The sequence below is a fragment of the Triturus cristatus genome, chromosome 5_1 (assembly GCF_964204655.1).
Source record: "Triturus cristatus chromosome 5_1, aTriCri1.1, whole genome shotgun sequence".
NCBI lineage: Eukaryota > Metazoa > Chordata > Amphibia > Caudata > Salamandridae > Triturus > Triturus cristatus.
Window position 1 is genome coordinate 568,275,740 of NC_140587.1, and position 19,178 is coordinate 568,294,917.

The 19,178-nt window shown below is 36.9% G+C and overlaps 1 protein-coding gene across 1 annotated transcript in view; it reads right to left on the minus strand.

Moving 5' to 3' along the window:
* Positions 1-17,811, minus strand: part of LOC146831207 (uncharacterized) — a 91,713-nt gene extending 73,902 nt beyond the window's left edge. Inside the window, exons 1-2 of the mRNA XM_085603853.1 lie at positions 17,702-17,811; positions 8,764-11,928 (exon numbers count right to left, since the gene is read on the minus strand). Coding sequence (XP_085459979.1) covers positions 8,764-11,885 — 3,122 coding nt within the window. The 5' untranslated portion in view covers positions 11,886-11,928; positions 17,702-17,811. The remainder of the gene's footprint in view (positions 1-8,763; positions 11,929-17,701) is intronic.
* Positions 17,812-19,178: the final 1,367 nt, after the last annotated feature.

The window sequence follows — 19,178 nt, forward strand, 5'->3', positions numbered from 1 at the left end:
TGTGTATGGCAAAATTTGGACAAAAGTGTGTGGGGGGGGGGCAGATAAAACTCTCTTACAGAAAGCATCCTCCACATGCTGTATTGCTACAATGTCCACCATTCCCCAGATTGCTGCCCCATATGGGGCAATAAATGTAGCTTTAGCTAAATAGATTGTTAACATTTCCGGGATGGGCTTTGAACCTAGCTTTTGGAGAATCTAAGAATTGTGGAAATGCTTTTTTCCATGATTTTGGCTCTATTAATCACCATGTCCTTCCAATTTAGTTTACAATCAAGCAGTACTTCTAAATAGGTATATTTATCAACCATTTCTATAGCTCTATTCCCTATGGAGAATATTGGGGGTTTCACGAGTCCAGGCCCTGCGATTAATACAAACGTTTTGGACTCAATAACATGTAAATCCAGGCTATCCATAAAACGTGTGTACACTTCCATGAGGCTCTGCAGTGCCAGTTTAGTTCTAGCTAAAGGCACTGCATCGTCTGCATAAATGAGTATTGGAAGAGGGACAGCCTTGACATCAGGGGTGTGGTTCGCTCTCTCTACCAAGACCGATACCAGTTTGTTCATATAGAGAGCAAATAAGAGTGGTTCAAGGACACAACCTTGTCTCAATCCTGTTTCAATATTAAAGGACCTTGTACACTCCCCTTGTTTCCCATATTGAACAATTGCTCCTATACTTATAATGGAAATGTAAGAAATACTGAAAAAAATATTGTTGACAGTATTATCGCCCAAAAGCAGGCACTCATATAGTTTTTCTATTATGCATATAGTTTAAAGCAGTAAATGTTAAATATTATATTATATAACATTATTGTAATGGAAAGTAAAATGATTCCAGTAATTAATACAAATATAAATGTATATTTATATTGACACAACACTTAAATGTGTGTGTGTTTTTATAAATATCTATAAATTTACATATATCATGTATGTATATCTCTCTACATATCTCTGTCTCTCTATCTCGCAACACAGTATCGGTAAATCTCCCACACCAAACGGAAAGCACACACGGGAGCAATTTCTCCAAGTACAAATACTTTATTAGTGCAGACCCCCGCTTACTGACAGAAGCGTTTCGCCTTGCGGCTTTTCCGATGTCAGTTGCCCTGTGCTCAATTGGCAGTATTTCAAATCGCAGCATGTCACATGTTCATTCATTGACACAAATGATGTACTAACATTACATTGCGAATGGCTGAACAATTGGTGGCCATCTTATAACGTACTATATAATATAAGTATGTTATACTGCCAAGTCAAAAGAGAAAAATGGTGTAATAAGTGAGAAATAAAAAATGATTGACAACATCACATATTGGGATCTATATGTATCCATATTATCCAAAAGCTGTTAAGATCACCACGTTATGTCCAAATGAAAATTAATTTAACAATTATAGACCATTGGTAGAAAAAAACAAGCTATCACTTCATGGTATAAGAATATATATATATATATATGTATATATATATATATATATATATATATTCAGTGAAAAAACCATAGGTTTCACACATGTTATAGTTAGCTGGACATTTTACTCGTAAAAAACCAATGAAATTGCCCCGTTATAGTTAGTTCAGCTAACTATAACTCGCGCGCCCGCAATGCACTGCTGATGACGTCACATATTACATCACTCATGACATGGTCAGTGACATCACTCATGACATCACTGATGACATCTCAAATGACATCACTGATGACATCACTGATGACATCATCTAGTGAATGTGTGTTATTCTGAAAATTAAATATGTTTTATATATGTATATCTCATGGTCGATGGAAGAATAAATGGGTATATAAGTGTCTAAATGGATGATTTGTTTTTGAAAAATTGATTGTGTAACTGACTGATTAAGTGTATCATAGTGAATACATGGCTTAGTGAATAATGTTTAAATATGTAAATATCTGTATCAGTCTCTCACTTTGTGTATAAGTGGCTGCATGGGTTGGTGAGTAGCTACATGGGTGCCTATTTAGGTTATTAGTTGTTTTTTTGAGTATCAGTCTGAGTGTCTGCATGGTTCGGTGGGGGGTATTACGTAGTGCATCGGTGCATGAATGAGTGACTCACTGTTTGTATGTGTTGAACACAGCATGTGTGCAGGACTGTATGGGTGGATGAGTGTGTGTATGGGTGTGTTAGTGAGTGAATGACTGTCTCAATAGTGTCTTCAGGAGTAACTACATACGTTTTAAACTAGTATATGTGACTATTGGTGTATATATGTGAGTATATGTGAAAGTGAGAGATTGAAAGAGTTCCTGTATGAATAAGTATGTGTTTCTATAAGTGATTGTTTAAAAGACTAAGTATGTGTAAGTTTCCGTAGAAGTAAGTGTGGTGGTGTGTGTATAACTGTATATGCAAGTAAATGTATGTTTGATTCTTTATTAGCATGAGTGACTATGTGTGTGAGTAACTCTATGGATGAGTGGCATTGTGTAACAGGATGTATAGATGTATGAGTACATATGATGAGTGAGTACATGTATGAGTGACTGTATAGGACTGTTGGTGAATGAGTGGATGTGTATGTGGATCTTAGAATTACTGAAGAGGTTGTTGTAACTGGTATTGGTATGTCCATTGTTTTGAAATTTTTAGTCTCTATTTTTGAATGTGTGTATCAAAGCTTATATTAAGGTGAGAGGAGGTCTGCCACTCTATCACAAGGATGATGTCATCAGTGATGTCATCAGTGATGTCATTTGAGATGTCATCAGTGATGTCATGAGTGATGTCACTGACCATGTCATGAGTGATGTAATATGTGACGTCATCAGCAGTGCATTGCGGGCGCGCGAGTTATAGTTAGCTGAACTAACTATAACGGGGCAATTTCATTGGTTTTTTACGAGTAAAATGTCCAGCTAACTATAACATGTGTGAAACCTATGGTTTTTTCACTGAATTTCTAAGGTTTTTTAAATGCTAATTCCTAACTATAACGTGTGTGAAACCTATGGTTTTTTCAGTGAATTTCTAAGGTTTTTTAAATGCTAATTCCTAACTATAACGTGTGTGAAACCCATGGTTTTTTCATTGAATTTGCAAGGTTTTTTAAATGCTAATTCCTAACTATAACGTGTGTGAAACCCATGGTTTTTTCAGTGAATTTGCAAGGTTTTTTAAATGCTATTTTTTTTTTATATTCTTCATTTTTTTCAAACATATTTTTATTTTAATTTTCTTATCTTTTATAAAGACTATGCTTTAATTTTTAAAATCCTTAAATATTTTTTTTATATATATTTTTTAAAATAAACATGTAAAATTTATTTCCAGATTTTTTTTTTTTTTTTTTTATAGTACGCGTACCGTAAGCTCACGGTAAGCGTACGGTTTACGCAACGTCCGTAATCTATCTACGCTGCTTGCGTATAGTTACGCACTTTGCGTAGCCGCGCGTACTGCGCGTGGGACGCGTGCGCGCTTACGCAACACGCGCACGTTACGCGGAAGTGCCGGGAAATGACTGTTATGCGCATGTGCGCAAGCGCGTGTCTTTTTTACGCGCACGCGTACTTTTTGCCGTAAGCGCACCGTAAGCGTACCGTAAGCGTACGGTAGGTCATGTGATCTTGAAACACAACTTTTGATTGGTTGAAACTACTTTCAGTTCTAGAACTCTCCTACACCACACCCATTCCCCTCATTTCTGCTTGTGATCCCTTGGGAGAAGGAGCTGGTTTGTCTTTGGGATACGATGGCAGAACAGCAGAGCTCTTCTGAGAGTGAGGCTAGCACCAGCAGCACTGTCTTGAGGCAGAGAGCGAGGAAAGTAAAACCTTCTTATGTTTGGGATTATTTTACTTTTCCAGAAGGCCAGCAAAAGGTGAATGCACCCTTAGTTACTTGCAAGCTGTGTCAGCGTGTACTTTCTAGAGGTAATCCTGACAGGAAGTATTCCTTTGGGAATCACACCATGATGAGGCACCTCAAGGATGTACACAAAAGGACACATGCTCAACTTTTTGGAGGTAACTCTTCAGAAAGACGAGCCAGTACATCCACAGCAGCTCAGCCTGGACCATCACCTGCAGAGCTTACTCCTTCTTCTGCAGCTCAGGTGAGCCCTTCATCTGTGGGGGGAGAATCTCCTTTTGCTGGCCCTCTGGAAATGAACCCTCGATTTCGGAAGGTTGATATTCATTGCACATTTTGTAAAGCTCTAATTTGTTATAGGGAGACCAGTGTTTCCCTAGTGAATAACAAAATAGATCAGCACATTTGTAGCTTTGAATGATTTTCCCATGGTTCCTTTCCTCTGTCCCTGCATGAACACAACGGTTCTTTTAAGAGCCAACCTTATCTTTCATCTTTTTTTTACATTTTTTTTAAAAAACTTTTTTTTTTTACCGTACGCGTACGGTAAGCGTACCTTTTTTTTTATTTTTTAAAAAAAACACTAAAAATCATTTTTCACATTACAAGGTCCTTGAAAGACTACAATTATTACTATTGACTTACCATACTCACTGAAAAAAATATTTATTCATTTGTTTTTTTAAAAAATAGTTTTTAAAATGGTTGTAGTTTACGAAAATTTTCTATATCGATCTGAAAAAAAAGAAAAAAGTATTAATATTTTTAAAACATTTTATAATACAGTACACATATTTACATTTTTTCCCAAAAAATATTTTTGCCTTATTTTTGCTGTTTTCAGAATATATTGCATTTCACTATAAATTGTGAAAGCAATTGCATTCATCATTTTACAGCGGGCAAAAAAAAATAACAATCTCAAAGATTGTATTAAAAAAGCCCAGAATCTCTTCTCACTTAAACTTATCATTACAGAAATGCATATTATTCTTAAAAAATGTCATCTAAAAACAATACTTTTTTCTTTAAAATACCGTCTGATATTTTTGTTTCAGAAGTACATTCACAATAATATATCTCAAATAACTCCAAAATACATCTGATTTTATTTCCTTTAGGCCAAATAGTATTTTTTATTCTTTCCCTGGAATAAATTTCCAAGGGAAAACCATTAAAATTCTAAAGTTTAATCTGTCCAGATCTCACCGATTCTCTGTAACATTTTGGTTCACGAAAATTTTTCGAATAATTTATTTAGTCCACAATAGAATTGCTTACTTTTCCACATGGCCAAATAGTAATTTTTGAAATTATTTTTGAAAAAATTTCCAGTGGCAGTCCAATAACATTCCAAAATTTAAAATGTGCAGAAGTTACCGATAATCTCTAAATTATTGGTTTTTCAAAATTGCATTAAAAATTTAAAAAGTCCACATTACAATTGGTTATCTTTCCTTTAGGCCAAATGATAATTTTAAAAATCTTTTTTCTACAAAATTGCAATGGTAATCCTGTAAAATGGTAAAATTATTTTGTCCAGATCTTGCCAAGTCTCTCTAAAATTTAGGTTTCAGGAAGATTAGATAGGAATTTGCTAAATCAAAAGGCAAACGTTGTTTGAAAATCAATTGGGAATCATTACACAGTGTCCATCCTTTTTCACATTTTAGATAAACTGTGTAATGTCCAGAAGTAACAGTAGGTCCATCATGGAAAATTATTGCAACAGTTACAAAAGTTTTTCCTGAAATTGATAATTGCTGTCCTGTAAACTTCTTTATTAAAGTATCCAATTTTGATCCATCAGCTCTACATCGTTGCATCATTAAAATTACATACTGTCCGTATTCCCTTAAAATTAATGTTGATAACATGTCAGAATTACACTCACCACATTTCATGCTATGATTAGCATCTTTAACTAAGTTTGCAAAAGTGACTGTTTTACTCTCTGGCAATGTCAAATAAATAAACCTTTCATTATCAACAATAGAACCACTTATATTATAACAATTATCACAACTATGTTCCCATTTATAAGAGAGACCAAAAAAAATGTCAATGGGAACTCCTTCTTCTTCCACTACCTGAAGAAAATACATCAAAAATTCGTGAGCATCTTGCTGTTCATTTTGAGAAAACTGTGTTCGTCCTGAACATACATCTAAAAGTTTTCTAATATCAGTAGCACTTTCTATTTGAGTTTTATCTTTACTCAGCTTTTGAAAAAGGAGACTGAGCTCTGAACAGAATCTTTTTCCCTGATTTATTATTATCTGCTCTTGCAAACTTTCCAGATAAAAAGCAACATTCAGCACTACATTTGCGTAGCAGTTGACACCAGAGCTATTTTCAAAATGACATCCTACAACCTGTTCTTCATTTTCCTTATTCTTTTTGCTTGCAATTACATCACTCCTCTTTTTTTTCCTCTTCTCTACATCTTCATTACAGATATTCTCATTTCTCCTTTTACGAGAAACTACACGTTTCTCCAACACAGGATACTGACCTAAATGAGGAGCATAGCTTCTTCTTAATCTATTATACTCCTTTACACAGTTTGTATCAGCACTAACTTTTGAGTCATCGAAGTCTATCATGAATAAACCTGATAATGTTTTGACTCGTGACAAAGCAACATATGCCATACCTTCTTTGAACACACTAGATCCAATGTTCACAAATGCACAATCTACAGTCAATCCTTGAGACTTGTGAATAGTTACAGCATATGCTAGAGAAAACGGAAACTGCTTCCTACGTACATATAAGTCTTTCACAAGCATGAAACGAACTGAACAACGACAAATGTCTTTAACTTCCTCTATCTGATCAAATTTTATTTTTAACCATTCAATTCCATCTTTTTTCTGATAATTAATAAAACCCACAACTCTTCCCATCGCTCCATTTACTAAGCCTTTTTCAACATCCAAATTTCTCCTTAAAAACACTCTACAGTTCATGCAAACATATAGATTTTTTTCTAATCCTGCTGTTTTGGAGATGTTCTTCTCTAGTGAGTCCAATTTATTTTTCAGTTTGCCTGTTACTGTGACAGTAATTCTTCCATCCTCAATTTTGTCCACTGCTTCCAATTTCATGATCTCTTCCTTTTCCAATTTCAAAAGCTCCTCATTGAATATTGAGCATTCACGTAGAGTTGGCATTAAGCAGATGACACTTTTGTTTTCTGCAATGTTCTTGTATATCTTCTCTGCAACTATTTCTTCCTTTGGAAATAAATTATGTAGCAGCCGAGTCTGTAATGCTTTTTTGCCAGCTTCTGTGAGTAGTCCAATCCTGATATCTTTCAGAATACTTCCATATTCTTCATCGTTTGCTTGCCTCATATTAGTTGTAAGTTCCTTGTACTCAAAGAAGGACCAAATATTTGTATTACCGATGCTTCCCAATGACTTCTTCGTGTCTTCATGTGTCACAGTATTAAACACTGGTTGTCCTTTAACCGGAGTAAGTTGCAAAAGATCCCCAAAAACGATGACGTGTTTTCCACCAAATAACACGTCATAGTCTGTCTTCAAAATTTGCTGCATTCTTAAATGCACAAAGGCAAGCATTAAGTTTGATACCATGCTCACCTCATCAATAATGAGAACTTGCATCTTCTTCAATACTCTTGAAACTTCCAAGCATGCTTCTCCAGTTAGCTTGTTGAATTGTATTTTGTTCTCATGCTCCACTGGTAACATTAGCAAACGATGTAAGGTGATTCCTTTTATGTTATATGCTGCTAACCCAGTTGGAGCAGTAACCACACAAGACAAAGTAGAATCTGTTTTTTGCTTTAGGTAGCTTCTGATGACTTTAATTAGGAAACTTTTTCCAGTGCCAGCTTGTCCGCTTACATACATCCTGATTGGATGAAATGATGTGCATGAGCACTCTTTTTTTCATGTAGAAATCCGTGTTCAATTTTGTTTTTGATCTCTTCATAAATTTGTTGCTGCTCTTGATTCAGTTGTCTTTCCAAATTTTCTAAGTCTATAAATTCTTCTTGAGCTTGATTCATAGCCGTTTCCACTTCATTCATGGCTATTGATGCTTCATTTTCAACGATTGGTTGTCCTAGGGGATCTTGACTGTATGTTCCTGAACTTTGGCTGTCCTGAGAACTGTCTCTAGCAATTTCTGCTGCAATTGTAGTTTCCTGTTCAATTTCTTCATTTAACATTTGCAGATAAGTTGAGAATGTACTGCATTGTATGCTGTCTTTGCAAGCATTAAAAGAATCTTCATAGCTCTGGAATTCTCCCAGTAGTTCATCCTCTGAACGCCATGGTTTAAACAACTGTAAAAGAGCCAAGTAGTAAAATTCTTTCTTGTCGGTAGTGTCGCAACTCAGCTTCCGGTGATTTATCAAACTTCCTTTGGTTTGCTTCACCAAACATCCTTCTTCACCAACGACTTTATATTTTCCATTATTGATGTCTTCTGCAGCTTTCCGTGAATAAATGTAGTTCTGCAGCACTTCATAGAGACACATGTTCTCCAGATGATGACTTCTCTTGGGATAATATGTGTCCAACATGTTTGTTTTCAATATATCTGTACTTTCAGGTTCGTACTGTGCCAAATATTCAATTTCTCCAACAGATTTCAGTACCCGATTTCTCATTGCTGCAAGGCCTAAACTTGCCCAAATTATTCTTCTTGACTTCGAGTAGAGACTTGCAGAAGATAATCTATCTGAACATTCGTAGGATCCAATTTCTCGATGCGATAACATCTTCAAACTGAAACTGTACAGCTTCTTACTGACAGTCTTCTCGTGAGAAATCTCTTCCCACATTTCCTTCAATTCTGTTTTTTCTGATTTCGTAATGTAAGACGTTACATATCGAGCAACAGCAATGGAATTGTCAGCAACATACTGTATATCCATGTTAGCGTTCCACATGGATAAAATGACTGGGTTGTAGTCATTTACATTTTTTGATTCTTCTTTTCTTTTAAGGTTGTAGGTATTCTTAGGTGATTTTCTTGTGATAGTATGTCTCACAGCTGACATAAAACTGTTGACTCTTCCATTTGTAAGAACAGGTCTAGGAAATCCAAATCGACATTTAGTGTAGTATTTTTCTTTGCTCTTGTATTTCCGTCGACAGTATTTTCCACACCGATGACTTTGGAAACGTAGAACTTGCTCCTTTAACTTGTACTCTTCTGTGCTTTTAGGTATAGCACATGTTGCATATTCTTCAATGTAAGATAACACTGCTTCATCAGTATCTGTTCCAAACTTTGGGGCATCCTTGATCCACAGCAGCATATGAATATGAGGAGCACCTCTTGCCTGGTACTCTTTTCTCCAAAAGAAATCCACTACTTCTCCAAGGGGTGGATTTTTTTTATTGCAGATGAAGGACATCATAGCCTCAAATCTATGATTGAAATATCTGCAAACATTAACCGGATCCAATGAGCACAGTTCTCCTGCTGTCTTGTATTCGATGTTTTCAATGTTTGAATTGGCCTCTCGTAGAAAATCCAGTAAATCATCCCAAGCGTACTCGGCGCAGCTTAGGGTAAGGAACCATGTTGGTGTTCCTAAATTGCGTAACATGCATTTTAGTTCACCATGGCGTCGGTACCAATATTCATTTGTCCCACGCTGACAAGCCATCAGATTGATCAGTTGTGTTTCCAAATGATCATCTCGGTGCTGCACTTTCTCCATAAAATCCTTAGCAGACACATTTTGTAAATGTACTCCACTTTTTAAAATGTGATTTACTGCATAAGACAGTGCAGACAAGTCGCTTTCAAATAAAAGATGGAACAAATAAGGGATACTTTGTCGAAATCTGGGATCTTCAGCATATAGTCTTGTAGTCCGATACTCAGAAGCTGGAATCTGTTCCGGACGTTCATCGTATCGTCCTCCTTTTCCTTTAGGAAACAGCTGGGGAAAACATCGAGCTTCCAAGCTCTCCTCCCATACACTCACGGGATTTCCTTTTGCTTTCTTCATCTGAAAGAGATCAATATTGTCTCCCATAACTTCTTTCGAATGGAGAGGATGTATGCTAAAATGTTCATAAATTTCTTCTTCCTTTGACTTGTCCACTTTTTCAATTTGTCCACTTGGTGTTTCTGTATCTCCTTGTAAATCTTCTTCTTCTTCTTCTTCTACTATATAAATTGATTCATACCATTTGTTATTTTTTTTCAAATACAAATTTGCTCTTTGTACTTTCCGCACATCTACCAGCTCCTGCCAAATCTTCTTATTCTTTGTAGGTACACCATTAACCAGAATAATTAATGGTTCAGTTTCCAAAGTATCCGCATCAATAGTTTCCATATTTTTTTTCAAATCCAAGGGCAAATACACCACTCTACCTTTTAAACCTCTCACTAAATCTGAAGGAGGTAATTTACCAGTTTTGGGCTCCATACGTACTATGGTCTGGAACGGATGAACACATTGAATGAGTATAGACTCATATGTATTTAATTCAGAAAGTTCAGCAGGAATAGCATCCAATTCTAAATTATTATGTACAGCTCTGGTCGGCATTCTATTTTCCTCTAACTTGTTGTAGCAGTATTTACAAATACGCTGATCTTCACCCAATTCAAAACAATTTTCAAGAAATATATATGTTGCAAAATCCATCCACTTATAATTATCTTCATTTTCACTCTTTCTGTAGAGATCAACATTCCTAGTTTGTTTTCTATAATGAGTTCTGCGGCAACAAATACAAGTAACATTTGGTCTTTCATTAGAGACTATTGCAAATTTTGTTATGTGATCATTAAATGTCTTACTTACACAAGGTTCTACATTCTCTTCCACTTCTGCCTCATTTACTGTGTCCTTCTCTGCACTGTTTTGTTCAGGACCAAAGTAACAAAACTGAATTTCATCAACAACCTTCTCTACATCTGATACCGTTCCTCGGAACAGAGCCCTATTCAATTCATTTAACTTTATTGCTGGACTTTTGGCAAAATACAACCGTCTCACAAACTTTCTCATTTCAGTATGATGAACAGCCAGCATCCTAAAATGATGGAAAACACTATTGCACACTTTTCTAGATAGACAAGCAAGAGAATGACCCTGCAAACCAGTATTCTCTCTCACTCTGCATGGATCCAGACTTTGAAGCACCTTAATCTTTTGTTTTACACTTTTTTTACTATATTCTCTTAGAAACTCTCGAAATCTGTCAATAGATTCCTGACGCACAGTGCAAATACTACTACAATTCCAAGTGTACACTGGGGCTTTAGGACGTCTCCCCATTGCCTCATCTGCCATCACTTGTACCTCATCTCTTGGAACCATTATCTCCTTCTCCATTATGCAACCATTTTTTACTTCGTATGAACGACCTCTGGTGTCAACTGCATGCAGCAAACTATTACTTTGAAAATAGCTCTCTTCATTAAAAAAAGGTTCACTACTTGAGCTATGCATCCACTTTCCTAAAAACACTTTACAAAAATTTGTTCTGTTCACTACTCTTTTGCTTTTGCTTTGTGATTTCAGTACATTAACCATTTTATCTAATGTACGCATCCTATTCAAAATTAATATGAATAGTTTCCTTTTTAATTCTAATGCCTTTGCTGCAATGGCTTCAATTTCTTTTTTTCTCTTATAATATTTAGCCTTTTGCTTATATTTCTTTATATCCTTTATCAAATTGGACATAACTCTTCTCTGAAACATTTTTCTACGTATCTCTTTAAATGCTGTTTTTCTGTTTATGTTAAACTTTTCAATTGCAGAAGGTATATTTGCATTAACTAAATCCTCAATTTTTTGCTGTTCTGTAGGTTTTGTTACATTTTTCCGAGAACAGACATTTTGTACATTTTTGTTTGTTTTCAATATTTTGTTTAGGAATTGTCTTTTTTGCTTACCAGAAGATTTTTTCTTTTTCCCAACATCAGCATCTTCTACTAACTTTGGTCCTCCAGTTGTCCTCAAATATAGTTTTTTTTTTAGCGTTTTTTGAACTCGAGATTTTGTAGGCATCTTAAATTTTGTTCACTGTTCTTCAGCAATACCTGCAAAAAAACTAAAAAAAAAATTCTTTATTGAATTTAAATATATTACTACATTTCTTTTCACAATAGTCACAAAACGAAATTTCTTTGCCAATTTGAATGCACACAAACTCCTCTTTTTTTTTGGGCAAGTGAAAATCTGTATAACAAACTGTCACATTATGAAACCAAGCTGTTTTTTTTTCAGACCACCACCGTGTATATTCTCTGTGACTGCCTACACTCCAGCAGGGGCAACCAGCCTTAGTGATGCTGAATGTATTTGCATTACAGACTTAAACCTGAAAACCCCACTCGCTTCTAATTACTGTGCATGACTATACATGGCAAGCACATGGGTGTGTGCTAAACCTCTGCTTCTTCCCCCAAAAATTCGCTCCTCTTTTCCATCTACTGCAACTGTGAAATCACCAGAGCAAGACGCAATACATTTCTGCCTATAATTCTTCTATGCACACAGAGTCATGTTTTCACATTAGTGCCAAAACGAAATTTCTTTGCCAATTTGAAAGCACACTTACTGCTCTTTTTTTTTCGGGCCAAGTGAAAATCTCTTTTTACACTTTGAAATCACTTTTACAGACTGACACATTCTGAAACCTTTTTTTTTAAATTTATTTAAATGCACATGTCCAAGCAGTTTTTTTTTCAGACCACCACCGTGTGTATTCTCTGTGACTGCCTACACTCCAGCAGGGGCAACCAGCCTTAGTGATGCTGAATGTATTTGCATTACAGACTTAAACCTGAAAACCCCACTCGCTTCTAATTACTGTGCATGACTATACATGGCAAGCACATGGGTGTGTGCTAAACCTCTGCTTCTTCCCCCAAAAATTCGCTCCTCTTTTCCATCTACTGCAACTGTGAAATCACCAGAGCAAGACGCAATACATTTCTGCCTATAATTCTTCTATGCACACAGAGTCATGTTTTCACATTAGTGCCAAAACGAAATTTCTTTGCCAATTTGAAAGCACACTTACTGCTCTTTTTTTTTCGGGCCAAGTGAAAATCTCTTTTTACACTTTGAAATCACTTTTACAGACTGACACATTCTGAAACCTTTTTTTTTAAATTTATTTAAATGCACATGTCCAAGCAGTTTTTTTTTCAGACCACCACCGTGTGTATTCTCTGTGACTGCCTACACTCCAGCAGGGGCAACCAGCCTTAGTGATGCTGAATGTATTTGCATTACAGACTTAAACCTGAAAACCCCACTCGCTTCTAATTACTGTGCATGACTATACATGGCAAGCACATGGGTGTGTGCTAAACCTCTGCTTCTTCCCCCAAAAATTCGCTCCTCTTTTCCATCTACTGCAACTGTGAAATCACCAGAGCAAGACGCAATACATTTCTGCCTATAATTCTTCTATGCACACAGAGTCATGTTTTCACATTAGTGCCAAAACGAAATTTCTTTGCCAATTTGAAAGCACACTTACTGCTCTTTTTTTTTCGGGCCAAGTGAAAATCTCTTTTTACACTTTGAAATCACTTTTACAGACTGACACATTCTGAAACCTTTTTTTTTAAATTTATTTAAATGCACATGTCCAAGCAGTTTTTTTTTCAGACCACCACCGTGTGTATTCTCTGTGACTGCCTACACTCCAGCAGGGGCAACCAGCCTTAGTGATGCTGAATGTATTTGCATTACAGACTTAAACCTGAAAACCCCACTCGCTTCTAATTACTGTGCATGACTATACATGGCAAGCACATGGGTGTGTGCTAAACCTCTGCTTCTTCCCCCAAAAATTCGCTCCTCTTTTCCATCTACTGCAACTGTGAAATCACCAGAGCAAGACGCAATACATTTCTGCCTATAATTCTTCTATGCACACAGAGTCATGTTTTCACATTAGTGCCAAAACGAAATTTCTTTGCCAATTTGAAAGCACACTTACTGCTCTTTTTTTTTCGGGCCAAGTGAAAATCTCTTTTTACACTTTGAAATCACTTTTACAGACTGACACATTCTGAAACCTTTTTTTTTAAATTTATTTAAATGCACATGTCCAAGCTGTTTTTTTTTCAGACCACCACCGTGTGCATTCTCTGTGACTGCCTACACTCCAGCAGGGGCAAACAGCCTTAGTGATGCTGAATGTATTTGCATTACAGACTTAAACCTGAAAACCCCACTCGCTTCTAATTACTGTGCATGACTATACATGGCAAGCACATGGGTGTGTGCTAAACCTCTGCTTCTTCCCCCAAAAATTCGCTCCTCTTTTCCATCTACTGCAACTGTGAAATCACCAGAGCAAGACGCAATACATTTCTGCCTATAATTCTTCTATGCACACAGAGTCATGTTTTCACATTAGTGCCAAAACGAAATTTCTTTGCCAATTTGAAAGCACACTTACTGCTCTTTTTTTTTCGGGCCAAGTGAAAATCTCTTTTTACACTTTGAAATCACTTTTACAGACTGACACATTCTGAAACCTTTTTTTTAAATTTATTTAAATGCACATGTCCAAGCTGTTTTTTTTTCAGACCACCACCGTGTGTATTCTCTGTGACTGCCTACACTCCAGCAGGGGCAACCAGCCTTAGTGATGCTGAATGTATTTGCATTACAGACTTAAACCTGAAAACCCCACTCGCTTCTAATTACTGTGCATGACTATACATGGCAAGCACATGGGTGTGTGCTAAACCTCTGCTTCTTCCCCCAAAAATTCGCTCCTCTTTTCCATCTACTGCAACTGTGAAATCACCAGAGCAAGACGCAATACATTTCTGCCTATAATTCTTCTATGCACACAGAGTCATGTTTTCACATTAGTGCCAAAACGAAATTTCTTTGCCAATTTGAAAGCACACTTACTGCTCTTTTTTTTTCGGGCCAAGTGAAAATCTCTTTTTACACTTTGAAATCACTTTTACAGACTGACACATTCTGAAACCTTTTTTTTTAAATTTATTTAAATGCACATGTCCAAGCTGTTTTTTTTTCAGACCACCACCGTGTGCATTCTCTGTGACTGCCTACACTCCAGCAGGGGCAAACAGCCTTAGTGATGCTGAATGTATTTGCATTACAGACTTAAACCTGAAAACCCCACTCGCTTCTAATTACTGTGCATGACTATACATGGCAAGCACATGGGTGTGTGCTAAACCTCTGCTTCTTCCCCCAAAAATTCGCTCCTCTTTTCCATCTACTGCAACTGTGAAATCACCAGAGCAAGACGCAATACATTTCTGCCTATAATTCTTCTATGCACACAGAGTCATGTTTTCACATTAGTCCCAAAACGAAATTTCTTTGCCAATTTGAAAGCACACTTACTGCTCTTTTTTTTTCGGGGGCAAGTGTATATCTCTTTTTTCAATTTGAAATCACTTTTACAGACTGACACATTCTGAAACCTTTTTTTTTAAATTTATTTAAATGCACATGTCCAAGCTGTTTTTTTTTCAGACCACCACCGTGTGTATTCTCTGTGACTGCCTACACTCCAGCAGGGGCAACCAGCCTTAGTGATGCTGAATGTATTTGCATTACAGACTTAAACCTGAAAACCCCACTCGCTTCTAATTACTGTGCATGACTATACATGGCAAGCACATGGGTGTGTGCTAAACCTCTGCTTCTTCCCCCAAAAATTCGCTCCTCTTTTCCATCTACTGCAACTGTGAAATCACCAGAGCAAGACGCAATACATTTCTGCCTATAATTCTTCTATGCACACAGAGTCATGTTTTCACATTAGTGCCAAAACGAAATTTCTTTGCCAATTTGAAAGCACACTTACTGCTCTTTTTTTTTCCGGCCAAGTGAAAATCTCTTTTTACACTTTGAAATCACTTTTACAGACTGACACATTCTGAAACCTTTTTTTTAAATTTATTTAAATGCACATGTCCAAGCTGTTTTTTTTTCAGACCACCACCGTGTGTATTCTCTGTGACTGCCTACACTCCAGCAGGGGCAACCAGCCTTAGTGATGCTGAATGTATTTGCATTACAGACTTAAACCTGAAAACCCCACTCGCTTCTAATTACTGTGCATGACTATACATGGCAAGCACATGGGTGTGTGCTAAACCTCTGCTTCTTCCCCCAAAAATTCGCTCCTCTTTTCCATCTACTGCAACTGTGAAATCAGCAGAGCAAGACGCAATACATTTCTGCCTATAATTCTTCTATGCACACAGAGTCATGTTTTCACATTAGTGCCAAAACGAAATTTCTTTGCCAATTTGAAAGCACACTTACTGCTCTTTTTTTTTCGGGCCAAGTGAAAATCTCTTTTTACACTTTGAAATCACTTTTACAGACTGACACATTCTGAAACCTTTTTTTTAAATTTATTTAAATGCACATGTCCAAGCTGTTTTTTTTTCAGACCACCACCGTGTGTATTCTCTGTGACTGCCTACACTCCAGCAGGGGCAACCAGCCTTAGTGATGCTGAATGTATTTGCATTACAGACTTAAACCTGAAAACCCCACTCGCTTCTAATTACTGTGCATGACTATACATGGCAAGCACATGGGTGTGTGCTAAACCTCTGCTTCTTCCCCCAAAAATTCGCTCCACTTTTCCATCTACTGCAACTGTGAAATCACCAGAGCAAGACGCAATACATTTCTGCCTATAATTCTTCTATGCACACAGAGTCATGTTTTCACATTAGTGCCAAAACGAAATTTCTTTGCCAATTTGAAAGCACACTTACTGCTCTTTTTTTTTCGGGCCAAGTGAAAATCTCTTTTTACACTTTGAAATCACTTTTACAGACTGACACATTCTGAAACCTTTTTTTTTAAATTTATTTAAATGCACATGTCCAAGCTGTTTTTTTTTCAGACCACCACCGTGTGTATTCTCTGTGACTGCCTACACTCCAGCAGGGGCAACCAGCCTTAGTGATGCTGAATGTATTTGCATTACAGACTTAAACCTGAAAACCCCACTCGCTTCTAATTACTGTGCATGACTATACATGGCAAGCACATGGGTGTGTGCTAAACCTCTGCTTCTTCCCCCAAAAATTCGCTCCTCTTTTCCATCTACTGCAACTGTGAAATCACCAGAGCAAGACGCAATACATTTCTGCCTATAATTCTTCTATGCACACAGAGTCATGTTTTCACATTAGTGCCAAAACGAAATTTCTTTGCCAATTTGAAAGCACACTTACTGCTCTTTTTTTTTCGGGCCAAGTGAAAATCTCTTTTTACACTTTGAAATCACTTTTACAGACTGACACATTCTGAAACCTTTTTTTTTAAATTTATTTAAATGCACATGTCCAAGCTGTTTTTTTTTCAGACCACCACCGTGTGTATTCTCTGTGACTGCCTACACTCCAGCAGGGGCAACCAGCCTTAGTGATGCTGAATGTATTTGCATTACAGACTTAAACCTGAAAACCCCACTCGCTTCTAATTACTGTGCATGACTATACATGGCAAGCACATGGGTGTGTGCTAAACCTCTGCTTCTTCCCCCAAAAATTCGCTCCTCTTTTCCATCTACTGCAACTGTGAAATCACCAGAGCAAGACGCAATACATTTCTGCCTATAATTCTTCTATGCACACACAGTCATGTTTTCACATTAGTGCCAAAACGAAATTTCTTTGCCAATTTGAAAGCACACTTACTGCTCTTTTTTTTTCGGGCCAAGTGAAAATCTCTTTTACAGACTGACACATTATGAATCCACCATGTGTAACTACAACAAAAACAATTCCCATTTCTATTATTCATTTCTTAAGTTACCACATACATCCCCTCTCAAACTGTAAACTCACCTTTAAAATTAGTTAGTTGTGAAAGAAATGTGTCACTCAAACAGCAGATTATCAGAGCCAGGATCTCTGTTCTGTACACCTCTCTCCTCTCAGCAGAACCAGATAATGGCAAACTTTCCCTCTATTTTTCCACACATATACATGTAAGTTTCAAATCTCAGTGCTTCCCCCTTTTTTTCAAATGTAATGACACATTTCTATTGGTTGAAAACCAACCCTTTTCCAAAAGTACCCTGCCCCCAACTTGACTTCTGCCTAGTACCCTTCCCCCAACTTGACTTCTGCCTGCTACCATAGCAACAGCTCATGGAACACTGCTGTGTGCAGTTAGGTCAGAAGTTCGACACACAATGTTTCAATTCCACAGAGCAAGAGTGCTTGACTTTTCAAACCTAACTGCAAATCCATAGTACTGTTCTTTGGTTACACATTTTTTTGTACCAATACAAAACATGCTTCTATTAATTTTCACATACAGCCTAGTTTTTTTTCTAGAATGGTATGAAACAGCCAATCAGTTCTTTTTGTTTTGTAAAAAATATGTATGCCTCCATTTCCAAACTGTCTTTCTTTTCATATTGCCATTCTACTGAAAGACACCTCCTGAGTGCATCCAGTTCTCCTTTGAAGATGTTCACAGTGTGGATTGTAGGGCACAGCTATGTCTTCTGGAGTGAAAAGTTTGCAGAGAAAACAGATATGGTGAGAGACCTTGCTTTGCCAAATGTAGACATTAAATGGATTGGTCAGAGAGGGTTAAAGTGGCACCAATTGATGCCATTGGTGAAATCCTTCATGCAAATCCAACACCCTGACCTCATAATAGTGCACTGTGGTGGCAATGACCTAGGCACTTTGACTGGGGTAGGTCTGGAAATGCTTATGAAGGACACCTTTGCACAACTGTTTACACTTTTCCCTAAAACTGCCTTTGTGTTTTCCAACATATGCCAAAGGCAAAAATGGAACTGGTCCAATCATTTCTGTCCACAGATTGACAAAGCAAGAAAGCACGTCAACAAATCTGTTTCTGCTTTCCTCCGTGACTATGGTATGGGTGCCATTTACCACAACAACTTGCGTTACGACATGCAAGACATTTATAGAGGAGATGGTGTGCACTTCAATGATGAAGGGAACAGAGTCTTCCTCTTGAACCTTAGACTCTGCATCGGTACTTACTTGTAGGTACCACTAAAAAAATGACTCCATAAACACAACAGCTCTTTTTAGAGCTCCCTAATTTCTAAACTCTTAAATCTGATTTTCATTTATTTATTTTTATTTTTTTTACCGTACGCTTACCGTGAGCTTACCGTACGCGTACCCCGTGATTTTTTTTAAAATCAATAAATGTTTTTTTTGTACTTTTCTGTCCTTCTTTGACCCCCTTACAATTGTTAGGGGGTCTGTAACTCTCCTCATTGCCCCCTTTCCTTGTTTTCACTCTTTTTTTTCAGAGTGAAATACACAAAAT